Raw genomic sequence first — 24342 nt, 5'->3', positions numbered from 1 at the left:
AGTTGTTGTCACTTATTACATTATGACTTTAAACATTACATGAACAAACATTCAAAAACACAAAGACAACAGAGCCAATGTCAAAGTTGGATGGAAAATTTATTTACATAGTGTACAAATGTGTGGTAGCAGATCAAACAAGTTATATTTCTAAAACAAAGGCTCAAAAGTTATCACAAACATAAAAGCACATTTATGTACAGTTTTGAAGCAGAGTACAAAACCAATTCACAAACCTAAAATTAGCATTACTGTTTTGTTGGTTTGGTGTGTATATATGGATTATGGTGAATGCAAAATGATGTGATTTTTTTTTTTTTTATTGTTTTATTTTTTGTGTGTGTCTGATAGACAAAAGTCGGTAACACTTTATTTCGATAGTCCACTTTAGACATTCTACTAACAGTAAGTAACTTTGCAACTACATGTCAACTAGCAGTCATTAGAGTATTAGTAGACTGTCTGCTTAATATCTTCTAATACTTTATTTTGATGGGTCCACAACATACAACATACTGACTATCAGAAACTTTGCAAGTATATGTCAACTTATTCTACTAATCCTAAACCTATCTTAACAGTCTACTCTGACAGTTAGTAGACATGCAGTTGCAAATTAACGAGAATTAGTTGACATATAGTTGACATGTAGTTACAAAGTTACTTATAGTTACACTCTTAAAATTAAAGGTGCTTCAAAAGGTTCTTCAAGCGATGCCATATTAGAACAATTTTTGGTTCCACAAAGAACCATTCAGTCAAAGGTTCTTTAAAGAACCATCTCTTTCTTACCTTTTTATAATCTGAAGAACCTTCTTTTGCCACAAAGTGAAAGTTTTGTGAAACGGAAAGGTTCATCAGATGTTAAAGGTTCTTTATGGAACCATTTAGACAAAAAGGTTCTCCTATGGTATCATGAAGCACCTTTATTTTTAAGAGTGTAGTAGAAAAGTCTAACCCAAAAGTCTTTTAACCCTTAATCGGTCCTTGGGGTCTATCTGACCCCAATGGAATTTTCATTTATTATTTTAAAATGTTCCCTTCTTCTCAGGGGCATGAGACTGTGACTTTTCCTAAATAATCTATCTAAACACACACAAAAAAACATTGAAAATGAATGGGAAAAGTGAAAAAAAATATTTTTTTTGTTTCATTAGTAAACCTAGTATAAATCTGAAAAGTTTTACATTTTTATAAAGGCCTGGATCTAGAGCACAAATGCAAATTGGAACGAACCTTCTATCTCATACGCAACACACACACACACACACACACACACACAAACACACACGTGTGTGTGACTGCAATAGAGTGCATTTTTATAGAAATTGGCATATAAAATCAACAAATTTGGCATAAATCTGAAAATTTCCACTCATAAATGAAGGACTGGTACTAGAGCACAAATGCAACATGGAACAAGCATGTTCACTCACTCTCTCACACTCACACACACACACAGACACACACAGGTGTGACATAGGTGTCCAGTTTTTTTTTGTAGATTTTGGCAAATAAAATGCACAGAACATAAATGCATAACAATGTGACACACACACACACACACACACACAGAGAGAGAGAGACATTTCTGCAAATTTATGTAACATAATTCGCAAAAGCAGACCATTCAAAAGACACCAGACAATAACAACAAATTCTAACCTTTGACAAAAATATGGATTTTTTTTATATATTTTAGAATTTTTAAATATATTTTCACAAAATATATATCATAAAGTTGCAAGGAGAAGCTGAAACATGAAGAAAAATTGACTTGACACTGAACTGAAAATGAATGAGTCCCTATGGACCTCTGCTGGATATATGTGGTCATTGCACTTTCTTTCTTTAACTGTAATTCCTAAAGTTTTTATTCTAACCTGCAGATGGCAGTATTCTATCCCTAACACATGGGCCAATATCTAGAAACCATTTATTTTTAATTTAGGTCATAATTTAAGTGATTTTTTAATAAAAAATAAATTTTTCATAAGCCAATTTATGGCGTAGTTGAATAATTGTGCCGTAAATAGGTAAAAAACTATCAAATATCCACAAAAACGCAGCATAAATGTATAGTTGAGAAGTAAATAAAAAAAATGATATATAGTTTGTCATATAAAAAAATTATATTTCCTTATGCAATCGCTCTGTAAAAGTTTGGGGTCTATCTGACCCCAAGGACCTTAAACGTAAACCCTACTCGAGGGGCGATGTAGGGCTAAAGACATAACCTACTGTAATAGACCTTGTCAGGGTAGCGCCATATTTAATTTTTGACAAAAGACTAAGTAGACAAACAAAGAGTCCATACATTTTTTTTGAAAATTACATGTGCTCTTTAACTTTTTAAAGACTGTAAGTCTATTCCTCACAGCCTCATTCATCATTCATCAATGTAAAATTCAATATGTCTATCTACCCTAACTTAGGTCTATACAGGGGTTGGCAAGCTTTTGTCAATGTTGAAACGTAATAATTCATGTTATCCAAGCATAATATTATCAGTCATGGACTTGCGTAATTGATTTGCAGACTGACATATCAATGAAGCACTATTTAAAATATTTCTGAAGAAATTGTCAGACAATTTAAATGTGTTTTAAACATTTAAATCCTAAAAGTAGTTTATTTACAGGCTTAAGCTAGACTTTAAATAACAGATTTTAAATCTTCTCTCTTGATGTTGTAGTTCACCCATCACTGTCATTGTCATGTGGAATTTTAAAGAAACTGAGCTGAAAAAACTTCAACACTGATAGCATAACTTATTTTGCTCTCAAAGCAAAGAGTAACAAATACAACAAAACTTTAAGCTGCCATCCACTCAGTTGTGCAGCACAACTAAAGAAAAATGTACTCGTGTGAAAACATAGAGCTAACTGCTATTTTGTTGCAGTGTTGCAGTTTCAGTGGTTTGTGATATTCAGTGGTAATTCAGCGGTTCCCTTTATGTCGTCATACGGGGAAAGGTTACCTCCCTTTTCTCTGCTTTGCCCATGAGAAAATGAGCTACTACAGTGCGAGGCGAGCGCAATATTTATTTTCCCTCGAGAGACATCATGGCTTGCAAACGAGCGAAGCATGGCAGTTGCTCAGTGTTTGGATGTACAAATGAACACCGAAGTATTTTTTTAGTTCCTTCATCCGGCCTATGGCTAGCATTAGCTACATGATAATAACTGAACTGTAACAGCATACATAAACAAACCAACTAAAGTACCGTATCCAGACACAATATTTTAAACTAACCATTCGGAGACGTCCTGCTGTAGCTGCTGAGTTGCAGCTTCTTCATCTGGTGCTTCTCCATCCGGATCAGATTCTGGGTCAAACTGAAAAGCTTGAACGACTGTGTGTCTACGAGCCATTGCAATACATCCACTGTCAACATTAGCGCATGGTAGCGCAAGCTGGTTAAGGCCACACACCCACCCTCCACCTTGCCCCTCCTCTCTCCTCCTCATTAGAATTTAAAGCTACAGACACAGAAATGGCGCGTCCTAAGGAAAGCTCATTGTGGGACTGGCTCGTAGTGGCTGAAATTCTGCACCAAGGCGGAATTTTGGGAAAGAGACTTCAGATACAGTACTAGGGACCACTTAGGCCTATATAAAAGCATCCAAAAAGCAGCATGTCATGGGACCTTTAAATGAAATACATTCATCTCTCTTTCTCATGAGCCAATGTTGGCACTCGCGGCACTGGTTGCCGACCCCTATAGTAAAACATCAAATGACTCACTGAGTGATGTCAAATAATAATTAAAATGTTTGTCAGGAGTTGATTAGATATGAAATGTTGATAAAACAAGCAACCAAAATGCTTTTTTTTAGATTTTACATGTAAATTTGCAGTCAATAGAAAGTTAGGAAACTTATAGGCCTACTGTACAGTAATATTTTTCCAAGTTTCTTAAAAGTGAAATGATTACTGTGTGAATGTATGTAATCATATAATTGATAAAAAAAAAGTAACTGCAATCTGATCATTAGCATTTGAAAACAACAATCTAATCGCAAGTAGGCACAAGAGTAAGGCCATTTTTTTCAGCCCACATACAGTCTTTCTTCTTCTTCAGTTTAGATTTCTTCTTGTGGCCCTTTCTCAACAACAATATTATGACCAATACAAGAAGACAAATCAGAGTAATAGCGATTGCCAATGTTATTCCCAATGGGTCTATCAGTTTTTCAGAATCACCTGAGGAAACAAATCAAATGTCAGATTTTTGCTTTCTGTAAAGGAAAATATCTTTTATTATTACAAAATAATATTCATAGTTTTGTATATGCATTTGATTTAATGGTTGAATGTGCTGTAAGTTTTTTATATCACACATGAATTATACCTACATGACAGATATCACTAAAATAGACTCTGGAAACAGCAAAAAAATATTCAGGGAGCCCCTTAGACAAACCACCTAATCAGAATATGATTATCTGTACTTTTTACATATTTGGCCATTGAGTCAAGGCTTGATTGGATTGATACAGCAGCACTGTGCATATGTGTATATTATTTGGCCAAACAGTACATGTATATATTTTCTTGCAAGCTAAATAAAATTGAATTTTTTTACTGATGCAGGAAGGCTCCTAAAAGCATGAGATGGACATATTGAACCTAACCATAACCTACTCCTAAAATGAAAGGGAGGTTGACATGAATGGTATACAGGCCCCTATGCCTAACCCAAGCCTGACCCAAAAATTAGCTCTAAACCTCACCCTAAAATCGGATTGGTTGTTAGGGATGTTGTTCCAGGAACATGTCCTACTTTGTGAAATTATGGTTACTGTGTGGTTGAAGGGATGTGAGCAGGCTAATTTAGTGACTAAAGCCTAGTGGAAATGATTAAAATGGTTAAAAACGCTTAGAACATCTTACCTTCATTGTGAACATAGATGGAGAGCTCTCCAGATTTATCTGAAGCAAATTTCTTCCAGGTGTTAGCAGTTAGAAGCCACTCCTCAACCTGACAGTAATATTGCCCCATATCAGTGGGGTTGATCTGTGGCACAGTCAATTTATAGTGTGTGGCAAGTGGTCGTCCAAACAGAAGATTTTTATCGCTAATTGCACTGTGTAAAGTACCGTCACGCTTGGCAGTGAATATGGTAACTGGTCCTTCTTCCTCCTGAACCTTGAACCAGGTGACCTCAAAGACAGACTTATCACTGGATTGTGAGTCAATGACACAGTCGATGGTGAATGCAGTCTGATGATTGGTAATGTTGAATGTTCGGTTTTCCTTCTGAACATGCAGTTTAATTTCTGTTTAAATTAAACACAACATCAAAGGTCAAACAAGAAATTCAATTTTTTCATCAAGGGCCAATATTTGCCCTTTAAATTGATTTTCAGGGGCATTTTTGTATCCATCCCCTTGTCATGTAAATTCTTACATTTTTTCAATAAATGCAATTAGATTAATAAGAAACAGGGCTGTTACCAATCATGTGATATATGATATCAGTATCACCAAAAACATCTTTGCACTGTAGAGGTGGCACAGTAGCTGCATCTAAATTGGTATTTAAATGTATTTACACAGACTGTTTAATTGGAATAGAAAATCTAAATGGGGGGGAAATAATTCTACTTTAAATATTAAACTAAAACCACCTGTAGGTGGTAGCAAGCCAATGATTCATTTAGTCAATCCATTCAAAATGGCTGATTCACTCAGGAACTAAGCAAGTAACTGTCTTCATGAATGGGTCACTGAATCATTGACTCACTTGATACATTCAAAAATGTTGAATAATTCAGGAAAGAAAAAGCTGTGTTTACGGGAGAAGCAATGGTTCTCTTATGACTCTGTTTGAAACTATTTTTCTTGGATAAAGCAAAAATATATTCAATATTCACAATTTTGTGTCTAAAATGGACATCACTTAATATTAACATAAATATGCTTTATTTGTAATGAACAATGTCGGGCAGTAACACATTACTTAGTAACGCGGTACTGTAATTTGATTACTTTTTTAGTAACGGAGTAATTTAAAGCGTTATAATTTTCAAAATAGTAATTAAGAGTACAGTTACAAGCTGAGGTCTCTAAACGTTACTGCCGCGTTACATTGCTGACAGAATGCAGTGTTTTATAATCTAGATTGTAAATAGGGTGTAGCACACGCACTGCTGAGTCCAGTGCCAGTGGATTAGAGACCTGCACTCCGGCGAGACCTGACGCAACAGTGCGGCTTGGGACAAGACGGGCGAGTACTGGTGCGGGCAGGTAGACACTCGTGTGTGCGCAGGATGTGGGAGAATAAAATGATTCATTTTCAGAGTAACTTGCTCAACACTGGTAATGAATGAATGTATTTTTTTTTAAATACCACTGGATAAAGTAGAAAATCTTTTCTAAAGTAGAAATAATCTTATAAGGAGGACAAATGAGCTAAAGGCTGTGCTGGTAGGCCAATATAGTATTTAAAAACTGGACTCTCCATCCTACAACCAGACAGATGGCCACACTTATCAGGATCAAAAATTAAGCCTGATTGGGCATGTTCCATTTGTTTCCACTGGCCCTCACAATCAAGTTGGTATTGCTTAACTCTGCACTGGTAGCTTCCATTAACACCTATATCAGAGTTTAATACAACCAGATGGAAAGTATGAGGTGTAGGTCTACAGAAGTCTAAACCATGCTTGTTGCTGGTTCTCTGTGTGTAAACAACTGTTATAAGAGTATGACAATAAATATATCCCATTAACAGATTCTGGGCTATTAAATACCCATCTGAAACTGTAGTGATGGGTAGGATCCTCTTTTCCAACATCCAAAGAGCATGCAAGACCATTTCTAATAATTTGGCACATGCATTTTTAATCAATTTGGAAGATTGCTCCTTTTTTTCTCTCTCTTGGACACTCTTATATTTGTCATTGACCACTGATTAAAGAAAAGCAAGGTTTTAAAAAAAAAAAAAGTATTTTAATCAGTGTAAAACATCTTTGTGTTTAGAATATTGTGGTTCAGTTAAAAGACCATTTCAGTGAAGTAAAATATTCTTACCTTTCTCTTTGACAACCAGCTCTGTGGAAACAGACATTTTCTTTAGGGAATACCAGTCACCAAGAGGATCTTGAAGCCACTCTTCCACCTCACAATGATATTGTCCACTGTCAGATGTTCTGACCTGGTGGATAGTAAGCTGGAAGTTCTGTTTCTGTCTTATTTCCATACGGATCCTCTGGTCCATCTCTAGGCCAGCTGCAGGGCCAAACTTGACAACAGCATCTAGGTCCATAGTTAAGAGCATCTGGGACCCAAATATCCATGTTATCGTGAAACGAGAGGTATTTGTGGTTGTCCTCTTGACTGAGCATTCAAGCTTAGCATCAGTGTTGACAGTGGTTTCCAACTGAGAGGTGGGTGAGGACAGTCTCATCTTGCTGACTGAGAGAGAGACAGAGTGATATTCAATAAACTACAGTTATCTAAATGCTTTAAAAAAATATATATATATTTCCAATATTTTGCACAGTATGTACACAGAGAACATATGCACATTTTAGTGTTTAGAGTCTCTTTTGTAGTAGTGTATAGGTATGTATGTTAGCATTGTGTGTGTGTGTCACATTAATGCTCATTTGTGTTTCTGTTTGTGGTGCCATGGTTTAGTTTCCAATTACGTTGTCATTTTGATAGACCTGGTATCAATTTTTAAAATCACAATTTTCTGTCATGTGTACCAAATGTCAAAATTTTGCAAATACCTGCTCATTCTTTATCGCTATTTTTATAGCATTTTATAACAATAGTAAAGTCTCTAGAACTATGTGTATTTACCAGTAACAGTAATAACAGTGAATTATCTGTGTACTTAACACAGTACTTATCTATGCAATTATATGTAACAAGGACACATACAAATAAAATAAAATGTGACCAGGTCGGGTTAGAGGTAAGTTTAACAGTTTTTGGGGATAGTATGTCAAAATATTTTAATATTTAATATTTAATATTTTTAATAAGTTGAATGTATCTTTTCAACATAATACACTATGAATAAAAGACTGTTTTTACCAGGTTTTTGTACAGTCACCGCCAATGGGTTGGAGTTCTTCAAGGCTTTCTGTACATCCTTTTGATAGGCATCAACTTGACACTGGTACTGTCCGTCTTGTTGCTTGCTGGCTCTCGGCACCACGAGAGTGAAACGAGTGTCTGTCGGCAGTGCTTGAATGGAAAGCTGATAGTTTCTCTGATCTGCTCTCCAGGCGATTTCTCCAGTGTGGCGTATGGATAAAATATTTGTTTGAACAGTTGAATTGCGGGGCTGAAACATCCAGCGTACAGCCAAAGACACTTTAGGCCCTTTGACTGTGCATAGCAGTTCTACTGGAGACTCTATAGGAACATTTGTTGTACGACTTTTCAAGGTCACCTTCATTAGAGATTCTGAAAAGAAACGTCTGCAGTGATTATTTAAATTTTAATATCAGTAACAGTACAAATTTGAGCAAAGTAATTACAAATAAATTTTGACTGAATGTCTTGACAGTTTTCTCTGTTACTGAGAATAATGTGTGATTATACAGTAATCTTACCAACAGAATTAACTATAATGGCTTTTTGCTGAGATTGGGTGTTGGCTTTCTTCATCTCGCCATTGCTCTGTACTGTCCATTCAGACACAATGCACTTATAATCGCCGCTGTCAGATGTTGCAGATGCACCAATCTCTAGAATAAAGTTTCCAGCTGGAGAATGAAGTGTTTGAACATTTCTGCTCTGATATCTTGCCCCAACATCTTTCATCACTCCCTCATGGGTCAGACTAATGACATCACTGAAGGAAACCCCCGAGTCTTTCTTGTGTTGCCATGACACAGATAAAGGACCTTTGAATCCCGACACTGAGCAGGTGACCCGCAGAGCATCTCCCTCAGTCACTGCATCCTCCATCACCATGACCACCGCCAGATCACTCTCTGACCAGACAGGCAAAAAGCAGGAAATATTAATGTCTTGTAATGCAAGCATTCCTTGTGAAAACTGTGACTAGATTATGTACCACAAAAAATGCAAACCAGTTTTTAAAACATTGCTAGCCATAGTATTCAACTAGTTTTGCACCCTTCTAACATATTCACCGGTGCCACAAAATAATGAAATTCTTTTCATTTTTGCTGCATATTTTAATATTTCATATAAATAAAATGTACTGTAAATTTCTCATTACATGGTTAATGTTTTTTTTTTTTTTTTCACAACATCCTAGCAATTCCATAGCAATGCAGTGATTCAGAACACTTTAGCAAACTCTACAATGACTGTATAGGAGAAACAGTTGTTTCATTAATTACCTTTAGCCGTGATGCTCAAATTCTCTGGACTGGACATTTGTTTTTGTATTTTTTTGAAGGTGCCATCTTCATTCATGTTTTCCTGCCATACTTCACACTGGTATTGGCCTTGGTCCTCAGCCCGAGCCGAACGGATGGTCAGCAGGTAGTCCATGTGACTGGTTTTCACTGCTCTCATCTCTGCTGCATTCTCTCTCTCTTTGTAACTATCAAACACGGTGAGCACCCCAGAAGATCCAATTTGGGCCACTTTCTGCTGGTTCTTCAGCCAAGTCACCGAGAAGAAATGACCAGGATGGTTCTGTGCATTCACACTGCAGCGAATGTCCAGTGCGTCTCCCTCCTGTAGTGGCCCCTTTGAAGCCTTCAAATAAACACTGAATGAACCTACACCAGGGACCACTTTTGAGACACAGAAAACAGCATGAGATTAAACAGGTTCTCTTACACAACTTCCTGTGTATGACTCTACTCATACACACTCAGTTATTACACCAGGTTCTGACTTATATAGTGTTATATCTTAGTGTTTCTCAACTGGTACAACTGAACTGGTGATGGATACACAGACAGCAGGGGAAAATAATAATAAATGCCAATAACAGAATGTAACTTACAATATAATCATGCATAGTAAAGACAGGAATGTGATTAGACTTATCAACTTTTAAATAGGAGGGAAAACACTTCCCATAACTTGTTCTTGTAAAAGCTGTGCGTCCAAACAAACTCTGCAGTATAACAAGTCTGACACAATTTCATCTGTCATTTGGTAAAAGCTAGAAATGTTAACATGGTTAACAGTGTGGCCTTCATCCTCAAAAAAAAAAAAAAAAAAATGTACATACTACTCCAGAAAATATGACCCAGGATACATACAGGTTCAAGGATGGCAGAAAGCATGAAACTATCAAAATATAAGAGACGTTTAGAAAAATTGGCAGATAAATTGGAATAAATATCAATGTTTGATTCTAAGGGCTTTATTTTTTGTACACTGAACTGTGTTGAGTCACTAAGTGTAAAATCTAAAAATCAGCTGAGACCCTCTGGTTTAAATGACAGAATATAAATCTCACCAATTGGTTTGATCTCCACATTGCATGCTGTGGTGGTTTTGTGGGCAATCTGTGTCCAGGAACGGTCTGGGTCTTGGATCCACTCAATGGCTTTGCAGAAGAACTTCCCCTGGTCTGACAGCTGCACTTGAGGCATCTTCAGTCTGTAGGTTGTGTCCTCCACCTTATCCATGCTGATAAGACCAGCACCATAGCGATCCTCAAATCCAGCTCCTGGCTTTACAGTCAGATCTTTATCCAGAGTAATGATTGGCCGGGGGTTTTCATCCTGTTCACCATGGAGAAACCAGGTGACGGACAGATGAGTATGTTGAAAAGTCTGGCTGGAGACCTGGCACTCAAGCTGAAGAGGATCATCTTCAGACAAGCTCTGAGAGGGAGAGCCAGAGTATGATACCTCCAGGGTGTCTGCAATCACTGTGGATAAAACAGTCTTTTTTTTTCCTTTTTGTCATTGAAAACAGTAACAACTAATGGTTGATAAAAAATGCATTTTTCAGTGGCAATACCAATATGCAGAGAGCACAGTGACTGGTGCCTGACATAACAGTGATTCATATAAATATATATGTATAACTGCAGCTTATGGCTGATCATCTTCTGTTGGGATGAATGGAAATATGAACAAATGCTAATGACAAAATGCCAAATCATCTGATTAATCATCAAAGCACTCTAGATAAATATATATCTTACCATTAAGCTTTGTTTCTGCAGCATACATTCCTAAATATATGCCATCTGTGTGTAGGGTCTCACAGACCAAATCCCCTGCATCCTCCTCCAGCAATTTTTTGATCCTCAAAAGAACTGAAGATCCTGACAACCTTTGAATCTCAATATCTTTTTGTGTTACCCTATCGGAGAACATTCTGTAGGGAAAGACTGGGTCACTAGTACTGATCATATTTACATCCATATTTGGTTTCTTGAGAATGAATTGAAAATCCTGCTGAGATGGGCCTTTAAACCCACTAACATTACAGGATATGGAGATGGGATATCCTTTCACTCTATATAGAGGACCCTCCTGGATCTGGACCAGACGCTGACCGTTGCACAGATCTGTGTGGAAAGAGTAATTAAATCATTATGCAAACCTTGAAGGGACATTTCACTTTGACTTGCCATTGTTTTTGCACTTTTCTCACTCACATGCTCATGTAGCCTACATGTTGTGTTTACCTTTGCCTGTATTTTTGTCCATTTCTAGGTGTTGTTGTTTATCAATAAATTTCAGCTTTTGATTATTACTGATGCCTGTTCATTTTATAATTTTAACCCAGCAGTAGATATTTTTAACAGTAAACATTTTAAAATGTTTAAAAAAAAAAAAAAAAAAAGCCCAGCATGTTGGGTCAAACATTTAACCCAACCCAGGGGTCAAAAGGTCATAACAACTCAGAACTGCATCTCTTGTTGCCAAAATACATTTTTAGAGTGAACCCATATAACTTTCATTTCATCTCACACAGCTCTGACAGAAATCCACGCCACTGCTATAATTTGATTGGTTATCAAGGCACACGTGATCCACGTTCGTCATTTTCTCCAGTGGTGGAACCACTGAGGTTTGTATGTTCACATAAGATGATCATTGTTGCATCCCAATTTGCATACTGTTCTAAATAGTATTCAAAATTAGAATTAGTGTGTCCCAAATCGTAGTATGTTAAAATGAGTAAACGTTCACGAATGTTATAATATTTCTGGTGGAAATTCAAAATGCACACCCATGCACACTCTAACAGATAAAATTACCCACAAGAACTGTAACTGAGATCTACAAACATGGAGAGGAAAAAAGGCAGTTATAAACCAACAGTTAAGTAGAGAGGTTTAGATAAAGGTAATAATTAATTAGTAATTAATAATTGATAACAAACTTACTGATATTTGGCCATTACCTTCTAAATACAACATTATGCAAAAACATGAGTTCTCCACATGAAGACCCACGACAAGCAGATCAAAAGTCAGTAGTACGCACCTTTTTCACAAAATAGTACATAATTTTAGGGCATAGTATAAGTAGGTGAATGGACTCTTCTTCACATAGGGTTCTCAGAAGCAGAAGTGTCATAGCTGGGTAAACTTCTATAGTGGTGAATGGGAACTACAAATGTGTATGTGTGTGCAAATTGCATTCCCATTTGCACCAGAAGCAAAAGAAAAAGAAGAAAAGAAAAGAAAAAAAGAAAAAGAAAAATTTTCTATGACTCAGACAGAGAGAGAGAGAGAGAGAGAGAGAGAGAGAGAAAATCAAGATATTTATTACTGTGGTCAGAAGAGAGAATTTGCCATTTTTATAAACACCCACAAAACAGGTTTAGTTCTATTCAGTTCTAGTTTTATGAAATGTAATGCCAAGGTAAAACTATTACACAAAGTAAAGTATTATAAATTAATAAAAAATAAATAAATTAATTTAAAAAAAGGTTAATTTATTTTAGTGTTCCTGTTACACATTACGTGTACTTACTATAGTAACAACACTAAATTGAATAATTGCATTTAATAAACTTAAACCAAACCATAATCTTAACCATAACCATATAGTAAATATATGTTGTTAATTAATATTACTAAGCACCATACAACTACACTGTAACAAGAGCACCATACAATAAATTGTAACCAAACGTTAGATTTACGATGTAGAAATGTTTAATCACAGTCTGTAAAAAGGGAATCTGGACATATCTGATAAGGATATATGACAAACCAACTGTACTAAAAATGAAATAAAGTGATATTAGTTTTTTAGTAGCTAGTACTGAGTACTTAGTACTGTCATATTTGAAGTCTTCGTTTTATAGTGTAGTGTTGCCATAACTATTGTTTTGTTTCCAGATTATGAGAGAGAGAGAGAGAGAGAGTACCCTTTCATAAGGTAGGTTGTAACTATTAATATGCCATTTATGTACTCATATGTGCACTTTAGGTACTAATGGGCCTATGTATCTTTAAGTTAACCCTTTAGGGGGTTAATACAAAGGTGTACCTTTTGAAAGGGTACCGCCCCAGTGATAGCTTTTGTACCCTTTTTGAGAGTGTAGTCTATAATAAACTGGCAAGCTTCTTTCTCCCCCCCCCCAAATGAGTATTTCACGACCAGGTAATTATTTATTTGGTGAAAGCCGTGTCCCTTAAAATTTCGTCTTGTTTCACGTGTTCGTTTGTATGGCCTCACCGCTTGCAACTACTTCTTCACGGAAGCTTCGCGTCGAGATCTGATCTGACCCTGTCCGGGTTTATTCTGCCATAACAAACATTTTACGTCGTTACGACATTATGCTTAACGTAAATAACACTTTAATGGCAGAAAGCTATTGTTTCGCTTCAGAATATATTTTACAAGGCGTATAAACCACTTGTTTAACTTTTATGGTATCATTTTGTCAGTTTTTGTGCCTGGCAGTCGTGAAAGTCGTTCACTGAAAATCGTTTAGCAGCTTGTTTATTATGTTTATTAACATGTTGCATCCCACAATGGGTTTGACTGGGCCAACATGAGGACACCGTTTTAATTTTGGGGTGAGTTAGCATTTAAAATAGCCTACAACTTTACGTCGTCAATTACAGAAAGAGAACACAATAGCCTACCTACATACATTTAAATTAAGAGAAGGTCAATTCGGACTTTATACTTGTAATTTTTAATAAAATTTGTGTTCTGTCTTACCAAATTGCAGGAGTCCTGTGAGATACAGCAGCAGGTGCCACAGTCGGCACCAAAAGTCCACCATCCTTAAACTGATCGATCCTTCCGCTTTCTCCCTCATCTCTGCAGGTATACAGGCTTCAACAAGAGCGCCTAAACCTGATTATGTTCTTTGACGCAAGTGATTGTGACACACACACAATGAACCTCTTTCACGTCTGTGAAAAAATGTGATTGTAAGCTCTGTAACTGAAGAGATAGTCCAATTTCTCAGTTGCATAAATTATATTCAATAATAATAATAATTTATATATGTGTGTGTGTGTGTGTATATATATTATTATTATTATTTTGAATATTATCCTGAACCCATGAAATCACTTTAAAAGTGTTGCCACCCAAAAGTTGTCATCATTTACTCATCTCTGTGTCCTTCCAAACCTGTATGACTTCCTTTACTGTGGAACACAAAATAATTTTTTTTTTTTTTAAATGTTGGAAACATGTCTATAAGATCTCAAACATTTATTTTGTTAAATATTCTTTTAAAAATTAAAAGAAGTTCACAAAAAAATAGTTGATTCTGGGTTTAATAAATGAAGACATACACGTTACATATGCAGCAAAGTGACATACTGGCACATACTGTATCTCTACCCTCCCACCTGCCCTATGCTTTTGAGGACAACAGGTTCTAAATTAGAGTCATTTTATCATGCTACAGATATAATTTTGGCAAAAAAAAAAAAAAAGAAGTAGTAAATAAATCATGACTAATATTTAGCTAAACAATTAACACGATTATATACAATCCACTGGTATATACAACATTTACAACAGTTTTAGCATCACAATGTATTAAAAAGTCTTCATTTCTTTAGCATCCTCTCCTTCTATTATTTTTGTTGGCCTTCCAGTTTTCATTTCAATGTGACACTGGCTCTGTTCCAAAACTTAGTGAGCTGCCTACCTGTCTGCTGCCTAAATATCACATTGGTATGGCAGATGAGTGATACACTGAACAGACCAAAAGTGACTGTCAATATTGTTTATGTCCGCTGAATTATTTTACTGGTCAACAGTCCACACCAATCCATTGTCTAATTGAGTTTGTCCATCTGTCTGAATATACCTAAAGTGGCCATTCACAAAGGATGTGTTTTTGTGTTTTGTGTTCAATCTACCCTATTTCTAATAGTTGGTTTGTATACATATGCAGACAGACAGCTTTAAAGAAATTTCATGGAAAGTGTTATATATACAAAGGCATAATGATATGCTACTTATGCATATTTACATACACACAAAAAAACATGTCAATTTTCTTAATGTGGTACAATCAATTGTATAAAATAAATTTTACTACATTAATTGTTCTACATTAATAAACTGACAGCCCTATTTTTTATGCTAAAATATTTGAATATTACTTCACACCTTGTTCAAGCACACTCTTCACTATCCTTTTCCAGCCTTGAGTGTTTTCTGTCTCTTAACTGACACTACAACATTCATGTGGCTCTAGTTGACAGATTTTCTCTTCCTCTTTCACAGCTGATAAAACTGAGCCCATTTCACCTTCCTCACTATAAACTTTATCACATTATGTACAGCACTATTTATTCAAATACTGTTCTCTGATTTCTGAACTATGATCTTCCTTCATTGCATGTTTCGAGAAGCTGTTGGTCTCAGTTTCTGCTTTCTTGTCCTCTGGCACAGATACATCATTGTTTGTGTTGTCTGGATCACTGTTCTTTACGTCACACTCTTTTAAAAGTTTATTTTTTGTCTCTTTAATTTCTGGACCATCCTTTTTCTCCTTCATGCCGTGTTCTGACTCACTGCTCTTGTCTGTCTGTTCACCATCATCATCTTCCTCTTGAGGGAAGAATGCAGCTTGTTTATTTTCTAATTCCATATTCAGGTTTGAAGATGGGACAGTGATGTACAGGTTAGACGGTGAATCTATAACAAAAAATAAACAAGATAAAAAACTCATCTACTAATTCAAAATACTAATAAATAAAAAATATCAAACTTCTGAATATGAAGAAAATGCAGAAACTAACCCACGGGATCACTGGGAGCTTCACTATGTAAAGGTGGATTAAAAGGTTCAGCTACAAAATGGGGAGCAAAACATATCAGATCAGGGCCCGTATTCACAAAACATTTGATCTTACCACTAAGAGTTCTCCTAAATATCAGTAAAAGTTTTTAGCTAAGAGTTTTCTCTTAAAATCTATTCACAAAGCTGCTGAGACAAACTTTTACTAAGGAATAGAGAGAAGTCTTAAGCAAAGAGTAAGGGCAGGGTTGACCTCGTTGCTATGGATGATGTCAGCATGCTTACTAACTATGCACACAGTGATTGGCTGATAGGGGCAGGCTCTGTCAGGGATTTATACATAGAAATGTTGTAGAGCACAATTGTATGTTGCCATATTGAAATGAAGGTTTAAAAATAAAATGTTAATTGCCACATTCAAATAAATATTTTAAAATGCAGGCTAAGAGTCACTAATTAATCAAGTATATGTTCAGCTAATTGTCAGCCTCTTACATGAATGCTTCTTGTAAACAATTAGTGAATATGCATATAAACAGCCTTTTAATTAACAGAGTGGAATAATCATGGCTGATAGTAAGACACGCAAACGTAAAAGAAAACCAAACTGGACGCAAGAGCTGTTACTTCTTGCCGAGCTGGTTAATGAAAGCAAGGATATAGGCTAATCAAAGGAAAATTGTCCCCGACATGTTCTACAACAGTCATAATACCCCCGCGATTAAGGCAATATACCTTTTTAAAAGCTCATTATCGTCAAATGTTTCGAAAATGTTTACATTCCAAGGCAGATTGCCGGCAACAGCCATTTTAGGATAGTTTGTGGTTTGGTGTTAGTGACTTAAGAGTCCTCTTCAATACTCCTGGGCCCGTATTCATGAAAAATCTTAGCGCTAAGAGTTGCTCCTAGTAACAAAATTCTAAGAAAATTCTTAGAAATGTGGGTGTTTCCCCTTAAAATTAAAGAAAAGATCCTAGTAAAGAAAAAAGTAATTCAGAAAGCATCTTAACCCTTCAAAGAGGTCTTAAGGTCCAAAATTGTTAGGAGTACTACGAGGACTTTTAAGAGGCTTAAGAGTTTCTTTAGCAGTGGAGAAAATGGATGAAACATGAAGAGGGAGAAGAAATGCGTTGCACACAATGCACGACTGAGTTAATAAGATGCTATACATTAGATTGTGCAGGGATCGTGTTTGTGACCGATCTTATTAGAGACACGCTAACATCTCAGACACTGCGCAGAAATGCCATAGCACCATAAATGAACGTAATCACTACATTAACATATTTGGCAACTGGAAAAATGCAACTCTGCAGCAGCGATGATTTGGGTCTGTTACAGCACTTTCAGAACCTCATTGCGTCGCTGTTCATTTCCTATAAAATACGTTAAGTATGACAGCATGGTAAATAAAAAATAAAAAATATATATACATATATAATGTGCGTGTGTGTGAGAGAGAGAGAGAGAGAGAATATGGTAAAACAGGAAAAATTACGCCTGTAATTTCAAAGTGAAGGCTTATTAAACCCTTTCTGTTTAATAAGCTAAATTAGGAGCTCTCTGAGAGGATTCTTAGAATCTTTAGGAATACGGGCCCTGTTTCACAGATTTAGGAGCTAGTTTTAGCGCTAAAATGCTTTGTGGAATACTCTTAGAGCAAAAATTTAGGAGTCCTAAATTAAGGACGGACACGCCCATTATTTTTAAGATTTTCTCCTAAATCGGCAACTTATGAGCTACTTTTAGCCTTAAGATGTTTTGTGAATACGGGCCCAGATTTTTATTTCTGCAGTAATTTCTCTAAAAGGTTTTGTTTCTCTGTATAAACATAATCTGTATTTTACCTGTGTGTAGTCTACCTGTCCCCTCATGGTTTTTCTTTTCAGTTTTCTCTTCCTCCTCCTTTTCCCCTTCTGACCTCTGGTTATTCTCATTAACAGATGTACATAGGCTCTTGTTCTGCTGCTCAATTGACTGGTCACCATTTTCATTTAGTCTGCTCTTGTCGTTTTTGTGTAGTTGTTCTGCTACATTTCCTGTGTCCACTGTAAAAAAGTAAAAAAGTACATTGTGTGTGTGTGTGTGTGTGTGTGTGTGTATGTATGAAGAGTTCATTTGCAAAAACAGATAACTCCCGTTTTTAACAATCCTCAGAAATCATGTTTGTGCATTCCAATTAATCTCAATCAAACTGCAGTTGGGTTATTATGACTGGGTTAAAAAATAACTTTAAAAAAACAGCTAACTAACACAATACAACACAATAAAAACATGATAACATAATAAAAAACAGGATTTTTGAAAATTAAAAAAAAAATGGAGTTATCTGTTTTTGCAAATAAACTCTTCACACATATACACACACACACACACATATATATATACATATATATATATATATATATATATATATGGTAGGCTATTGCTTCTGAAATGGAGTTCTGCTCTTTAACCCCTTATTTGTTTCCATGGAATAAAAAAGGAGTATTTTGGACAGCTGTTGTCACACAATGTCCATGACTGCCAAGCTCCAAAAAGGACAAAAAAAAATCACTATGAAAGTATGATAAAAGTTGTCTATACATCTTGTGTGTTTTATTCAGTCTCCTGACGCCATATGATTGCTTGATGTGATAAACAAGGCTGAAATTTTAATTGTTTTAAAAATTCTCAATCAAATATGGCACTTCTTGATGAATGACATCAGGCTGGACACCAATGACATCATTAAACATCACTTACATCAAAACTGATGTCTGCAAATTTGACTTGAGATTGTCAGTGTATAATATTTAGGTCTGTTCATCACATAAAGATATCACATGGCTTCAGAATACTTACAGAAAGGAAAAGTATGCACAAGCCACATTAATCACTTTTATTATGCTTTTTATTGTAGTTTGTGGAACTTGACAGATCATCTTGAAAAGAGCTGTGTGAAGATTCTTCAAATTCTCATTTTGTGTTCCACTAATATCTATCTTATTGTGTGACAAGTATGAGAAACAAATATACCAAATTGTAATTTTGATTGATCTATTTCTAGAACCCCCCCCCAAAAAAAGACTACAAATAAGATGAACAAAGCTTTAAAGCTCATTTAAAAGTCAATTTAAATACAAAGCAAGCAAAGTTTTGTTTTACCAGAAAAGTATATAATCTGTATTTTACCTGTGTTCAGGCTGTCTATCTCTTCGTTTTCCTCTTCCTTCTCTTTTTTCTCTTCAGGTTTCTGGTCGTCCTCATTTGTCTCTGCATCTTTAGTGTCCTGCTCTCCTAGTGTCTCAATCTGCTCCTGAGGTGACTCCTCTTTATCTTCACTCTCATTTTTCAGTATCTGACTTTTCTCCATTTCTTCTTGGGCTTGTAAGGAGTTCTGGCTCTCTACTTCTGTGTCTGTTTCATCAGCTTTGCTGTTAGTATTTTCTTCTGCTTCATCTGCATTTTCACTGATGTTCTGATTTTTTTCTAGTTCTTCTTCAGCTGTGCTTATAAATAAAAAGTACTGTCAGGAATTGGACATTTGTTGCAAAGTCCTGTCTATTTAAAAGGCTGATCCAATCCTCAAATAATAAATCAGGCTACCATGCAGATTATACAGTATGCAAATATCGTTTGGTCCCAGCTTCCAGGTGGAACCAAAAATGAAGTGCTTAGAGCCTTAGATGGTTGCCCCTTTGAAATCAATGGCTTAGCTATCTCCTTAAACTTCAACTGAAGCAGATCATGAACAACACTTAATGTGGTATAACTTACATTTACAAAAATATCGAAATGCAGAGACTATTTGTGACCCTGGCTGTGAAAACCCAGCTAAAGTCTTTTTGTGATTTACTGTTTTCTACATAAAATCATCCTTCATAAGGTAGAATAAATAAATAAAACATTCTGTGAAAATGTAATCTTGATATCTTTAATACTGACTGAATAAGGGCATGTCAAAGATTGAAATCATAGTGAAATTAATGGTTGAAATCAAACTTTGATGCTTGTTATCTCATAATTAGATTTTGAGACTTTAACCTGAATTTCACAGACAGGGTCACATTTAATGTATAGAGGGATTATATATACAATGACAAAATACATTTCTGATCAAATTTTTAAGGGAGCCAGACTTTCTGCACAGTCAACAAGCAACTGCTAACTAGAGATTCTAAAAGAAAAAGAGCTTACTAAAAGAACCGCTATTTCTGTTTTTATAAGACTACTTGAAATTATTTTAAATAAGGATGTTTGAATTAAGCTAAAGTATATAATGCAAATTTATATAACTATTATATAACTTTAGTTTTGTACAAATGGAAAATCAAGCAAAAGAAGAAATACACATTTTCAAAAAATTCCAAAGTGAGTAAAAACTTTTATCCCACCATTTTCCAGACAAGCTGTATTTTACCTGTGTTCAGGCTGTCTGTCTCTTTGTTTTCCTCTTCCTTCTCTTTTTTCTCTTCAGGTTTCTGGTCGTCCTCATTTGTCTCTGCATCTTTAGTGTCCTGCTCTCCTAGTGTCTCAATCTGCTCCTGAGGTGACTCCTCTTCATCTTCACTCTCATTTTTCAGTATCTGACTTTTCTCCATTTCCTCCTGGGCTTGTAAGGAGTGCTGGCTCTCTACTTCTGTGTCTGTTTCATCAGCTTTGCTGTTAGTATTTTCTTCTTCTTCATCTGCATTTTCTCTGTTTTTCTCATTTTTGTATAGTTCTCCTTCATTTGTATTTCCTGTGTCGTCTTTGTTTTCTTCTGTTATAGCAGATTGCGGACTTTCCTTCAAAAGCTTTTGTCCTTCGCAAGTTTCACCTGCATTCTCCGATTCACTGTCCTGATCCCATTTTTTATCAGCAATGGATTCTTTTGGAGCAGTAAGTCTGATATGGCAAGGGAGTGTGGCTTCAAATGAACCTAAAACAAACCACTCAGAGACCTTAACAACAGAGTCAAGTGCCAACCTTGAAAGTCTTTCATTCTCAATAAGAGCTGAGAGTTTAACATGAGCAGCAAATATGAAGTCAGCATGTCTAATTACAATTACTAATAATTGCAAAAAGAGTAAATCATTTGTTACCTGGCATAGCCTCCATTGGTAAATTTCTCAACAGGCTATTGCATTCACCTACATTAATAGAAATTGTATTTTTTAATAATACAGATAATATATATGAAAAAATATTTCATTACATAAATACTCAAGCTCTATTAACTCTCTGTTTGATAGTTTAGAACACTCGCTGTACAGCTGTGCTTATAAATGAAAAGTACAGTCAGGAATTGGTCACTTGTTGCAAAGTCCTGCCTATTTAAATAAACAAGACAGAATAATAAGACAGGCTACCATGCAAATTATACAGTATACAAATATCATTTAGTGAATTTCTTAGAGATGACTAAATTAAGCTAAAGTATATAACAAAAATATATAACTTTAGTTTTGTAAAAATAGAAAATCAAGCAAAAAAGTAATAGCAATTTTCAAAAATTCTTATCTTACCATTTTCAAGGTCCATTGTTTTCAGTCCAGACTTCCCTACTTTTCGTGCATGTACATGACAAAAAGAAAATGATGTTAATTATGTAATTTAATCTTTGTGAGACATGGGTGTTAATTAAAGATGCATTTTGAAGGTGATATGTTGAATATTTTTCATGGCACTTACACTTTTGTTTTTTACGTCTATAGAGGTATAATGCCAGCACAGCGAGCAGAATAATGAGAAGCAGTATAACGATTAAGACTGGAACAAGCACAGCAAGGCTTACTCCACCTGCAAACCAAACTATTCAAGAAACAGCTTAAAGCATCTACCATCAAAGTCTCAAGATATTGTGCTGAATGATTTACTAGCACACCTGTGTCGCAGTCTTGCAGAGTAAAGTCTGTGGTCCTGCTTCCAGCTTTATTCTTCACAGTGCAGGTATAGACGGAGTTACGGTTTTCCTCCTGTTCCTTAACAAGAAGTGTTGGTCCTGAGTGTTTTATATCAGGTCCACTCCATTCATAGCTTGGCCGAGTCTGGGATTCCACAGAACAGGACAGTTTTTTTAAATTTGAAGTCTCATTCAGTTCACAGGTCACCTGAGGCTCCGGCAGAGCATCTAGGACACAGAAGCAGGCAGGCATTTAGTGATAATCAGCTGATATTTTTCTCATTTTGAGATTGTCAATCAACAGTTAAAATGTACAAAACAAAAATTACCTTTTCAGTGACTAATGCACTTTCTGTGTTTTAAACAATTTGTGTAATTTATTGTGTAAACTGAAATTAAATTGAAATAAATAGGCTACATCTGATTTACAAAATTCTCATTTCATACCACTTTATACTATCCACTGAAAAACCCATATCAGTTGACAATTAGATACAACGCTTAAACTTTATGAATGCCACCATACAGGAAATGCATCCTGTTCATGTCTTCTCCAATTTGTACTGAAAATTATTTCTACACAGAATTTAGGAATTCCAAACAGTTCCTGATATATAAAGTAAGTGGTCTACTCACAATAATCCATGGTAGGAGACTACTAGGGACTAATTTGCACATAATCATCTTAGATATATAGATAGCTTACCCAAAACTGTCAAAGTATGCCTGGAGATTTGTACCTTCCTATTGATCCAAATTTCAGACTGATATTTGCCACTGTCTTGGCTGTTTAGTTTTCTTATTGTGAGCTGTCCTGTTTCAAAATCAACATCTACACGGTCTTTAAATGAGCCATATTTCGCAACCTCACTCCCATCATATTCCAGAACCTTGTTGCCATTATGTGTCCACAGTATTTCTTCAGGATTTCCACGGATGCTTGGAGTAAGTGTGATCTTGTTTCCACTTTCGCCATAGTCATCACAAAAAACTAAATCTAAAGAAGATGAAAAAAATCCCATTAGTGAAACAACTTCTTACACCCTGTGGGGGAATCTCAGAAAAACATATCCAGGACATATTTCACAAAAGATAAATACAAGGCTTCATATTATGCTCAAAGATTATTAAGAGTGTTTAATGTATTACTCAGTAATGTATTACTATTGAGTGACACTGATTGTCATTAATGTAATAAAGCAATCTCTACTGTGTAACAGTAAAGGTATCATAATACAATGTTTGTAATTGGTCAAATTAAACTGAATAATAACAAGGAACACACACACAAAATCCACACAATAGTTACTCAAGTGGTAAATAATCCAATTGTGCATTAAAATATGTTTTTGTTTGTTTGTTTGTTTGTTTGTTTTTACTTAATATTGAAGTTAATATTCTTAATGGCATTTGATCTTCGTTTTGCAAAATATAGGCTAATTACTTATTTAATTATTTTTATTTTGGGGTGAAGAATGACCTGGACATGTTTTTAGTTTGTTTTGTTAAATCAACAAGTTGCCACCCACCCTGTGATTTTTTTTTTTTTTTTTTTTGGTTCACAACAAACATAATACTGTCAACGAACAACAAATCAGTGTTTTTAAGAAATCTATAATATTATCAATGGTTTGTCAATCAATCAATATTTATGCTTTATTTATCTGTACAAAAGATCACAGAACAACTTCAGTATTCAGTGAAAGTCCCTAATTCAAAGAGAGAATGCAGCAAAGTTTATACACGTTCAACTTTTAATCTTGTTATTCTGGCTTCAACAATGCCTTAATGTACTCTATTATCTAAAATAACTCTAAACCAATTCCACTTTTTTTTTTTAACTAGGCCTACGACTTATTAGAAATATTTCCGTGAATGCCTGGTTTCGTTTCGACAAAACTGGCGGGGCTAAAATAGACTGCCTTTCCTTGTATTGCGAGTTACTTCACCTCCGCTCCATGTTTAAAAAGATTTCGGACTTACCTTGAGACAAAAAGAAACATGTAACGTAAACCAAAAACTTCATAACTGCCATCTTCACTCGAGAGTTTTTCTTCTGGGTGAGGAGAGGAGCTAGGCTACTTAATGGCGATTTGAAAGGTAAAACACATTAGCTGCATGAATCTCGACAGTCGAGGCTAAAAACCAGGACAAGTAAACATTAAAAAGTTATCACAGTGTTTTGAGGCAGTGAGAAAAGAAAACATATCAAAAGGTATAGAGCGACCTTTGAAACAGGCGGAGCTAGAAGGTGAATGGAACGCACCTTTATAAATGACGCAAGCAGTAGACAAGCAGGTTCTTCACAGGCAGGTTATTCACAAT

At 35.5% G+C, this 24342-nt stretch overlaps 2 protein-coding genes and 1 long non-coding RNA gene across 6 annotated transcripts; 1 reads left to right on the top strand and 2 right to left on the bottom strand.

Moving 5' to 3' along the window:
- Positions 1-80: 80 nt before the first annotated feature.
- Positions 81-14221, bottom strand: igsf3l (immunoglobulin superfamily, member 3-like). The gene is made up of 9 exons (XM_058787622.1): positions 14101-14221; positions 11112-11480; positions 10416-10832; positions 9337-9738; positions 8578-8961; positions 8054-8428; positions 7040-7423; positions 4897-5283; positions 81-4206 (listed from the first exon to the last, which is right to left on the bottom strand). The coding sequence occupies exons 1-9, from the start codon at positions 14198-14200 to the stop codon at positions 4016-4018; spliced, it is 3009 nt and encodes a 1002-aa protein (XP_058643605.1). The 5' UTR covers positions 14201-14221; the 3' UTR covers positions 81-4015.
- On the top strand, positions 13546-14834 carry LOC131547225 (uncharacterized). The gene is made up of 2 exons (XR_009272874.1): positions 13546-13952; positions 14111-14834. It is a non-coding gene; the product is annotated as an uncharacterized LOC131547225 (long non-coding RNA).
- Positions 14654-24293, bottom strand: cd58 (CD58 molecule). 4 transcript variants are annotated; one of them, XM_058787624.1, is made up of 11 exons: positions 24001-24293; positions 22724-23014; positions 22000-22245; positions 21807-21926; positions 21641-21676; positions 21218-21265; positions 20554-21054; positions 19326-19637; positions 17999-18199; positions 16152-16202; positions 14654-16047 (listed from the first exon to the last, which is right to left on the bottom strand). In XM_058787624.1, exons 1-11 carry the CDS (start codon positions 24050-24052, stop codon positions 15695-15697), a joined length of 2211 nt encoding a protein of 736 aa, XP_058643607.1. In that variant the 5' UTR covers positions 24053-24293; the 3' UTR covers positions 14654-15694. The 4 variants fall into 4 exon arrangements, with proteins under 4 accessions (XP_058643607.1, XP_058643608.1, XP_058643606.1 ...); XM_058787625.1 differs by having other exon boundaries at positions 21641-21679; positions 21807-21914; XM_058787623.1 differs by having other exon boundaries at positions 21641-21679; positions 24001-24292.
- Positions 24294-24342: the final 49 nt, after the last annotated feature.

Source organism: Onychostoma macrolepis, chromosome 09 (assembly GCF_012432095.1).
Source record: "Onychostoma macrolepis isolate SWU-2019 chromosome 09, ASM1243209v1, whole genome shotgun sequence".
Classification (NCBI taxonomy): domain Eukaryota; kingdom Metazoa; phylum Chordata; class Actinopteri; order Cypriniformes; family Cyprinidae; genus Onychostoma; species Onychostoma macrolepis.
This window is presented reverse-complemented; position numbering and strand designations above follow the sequence as displayed.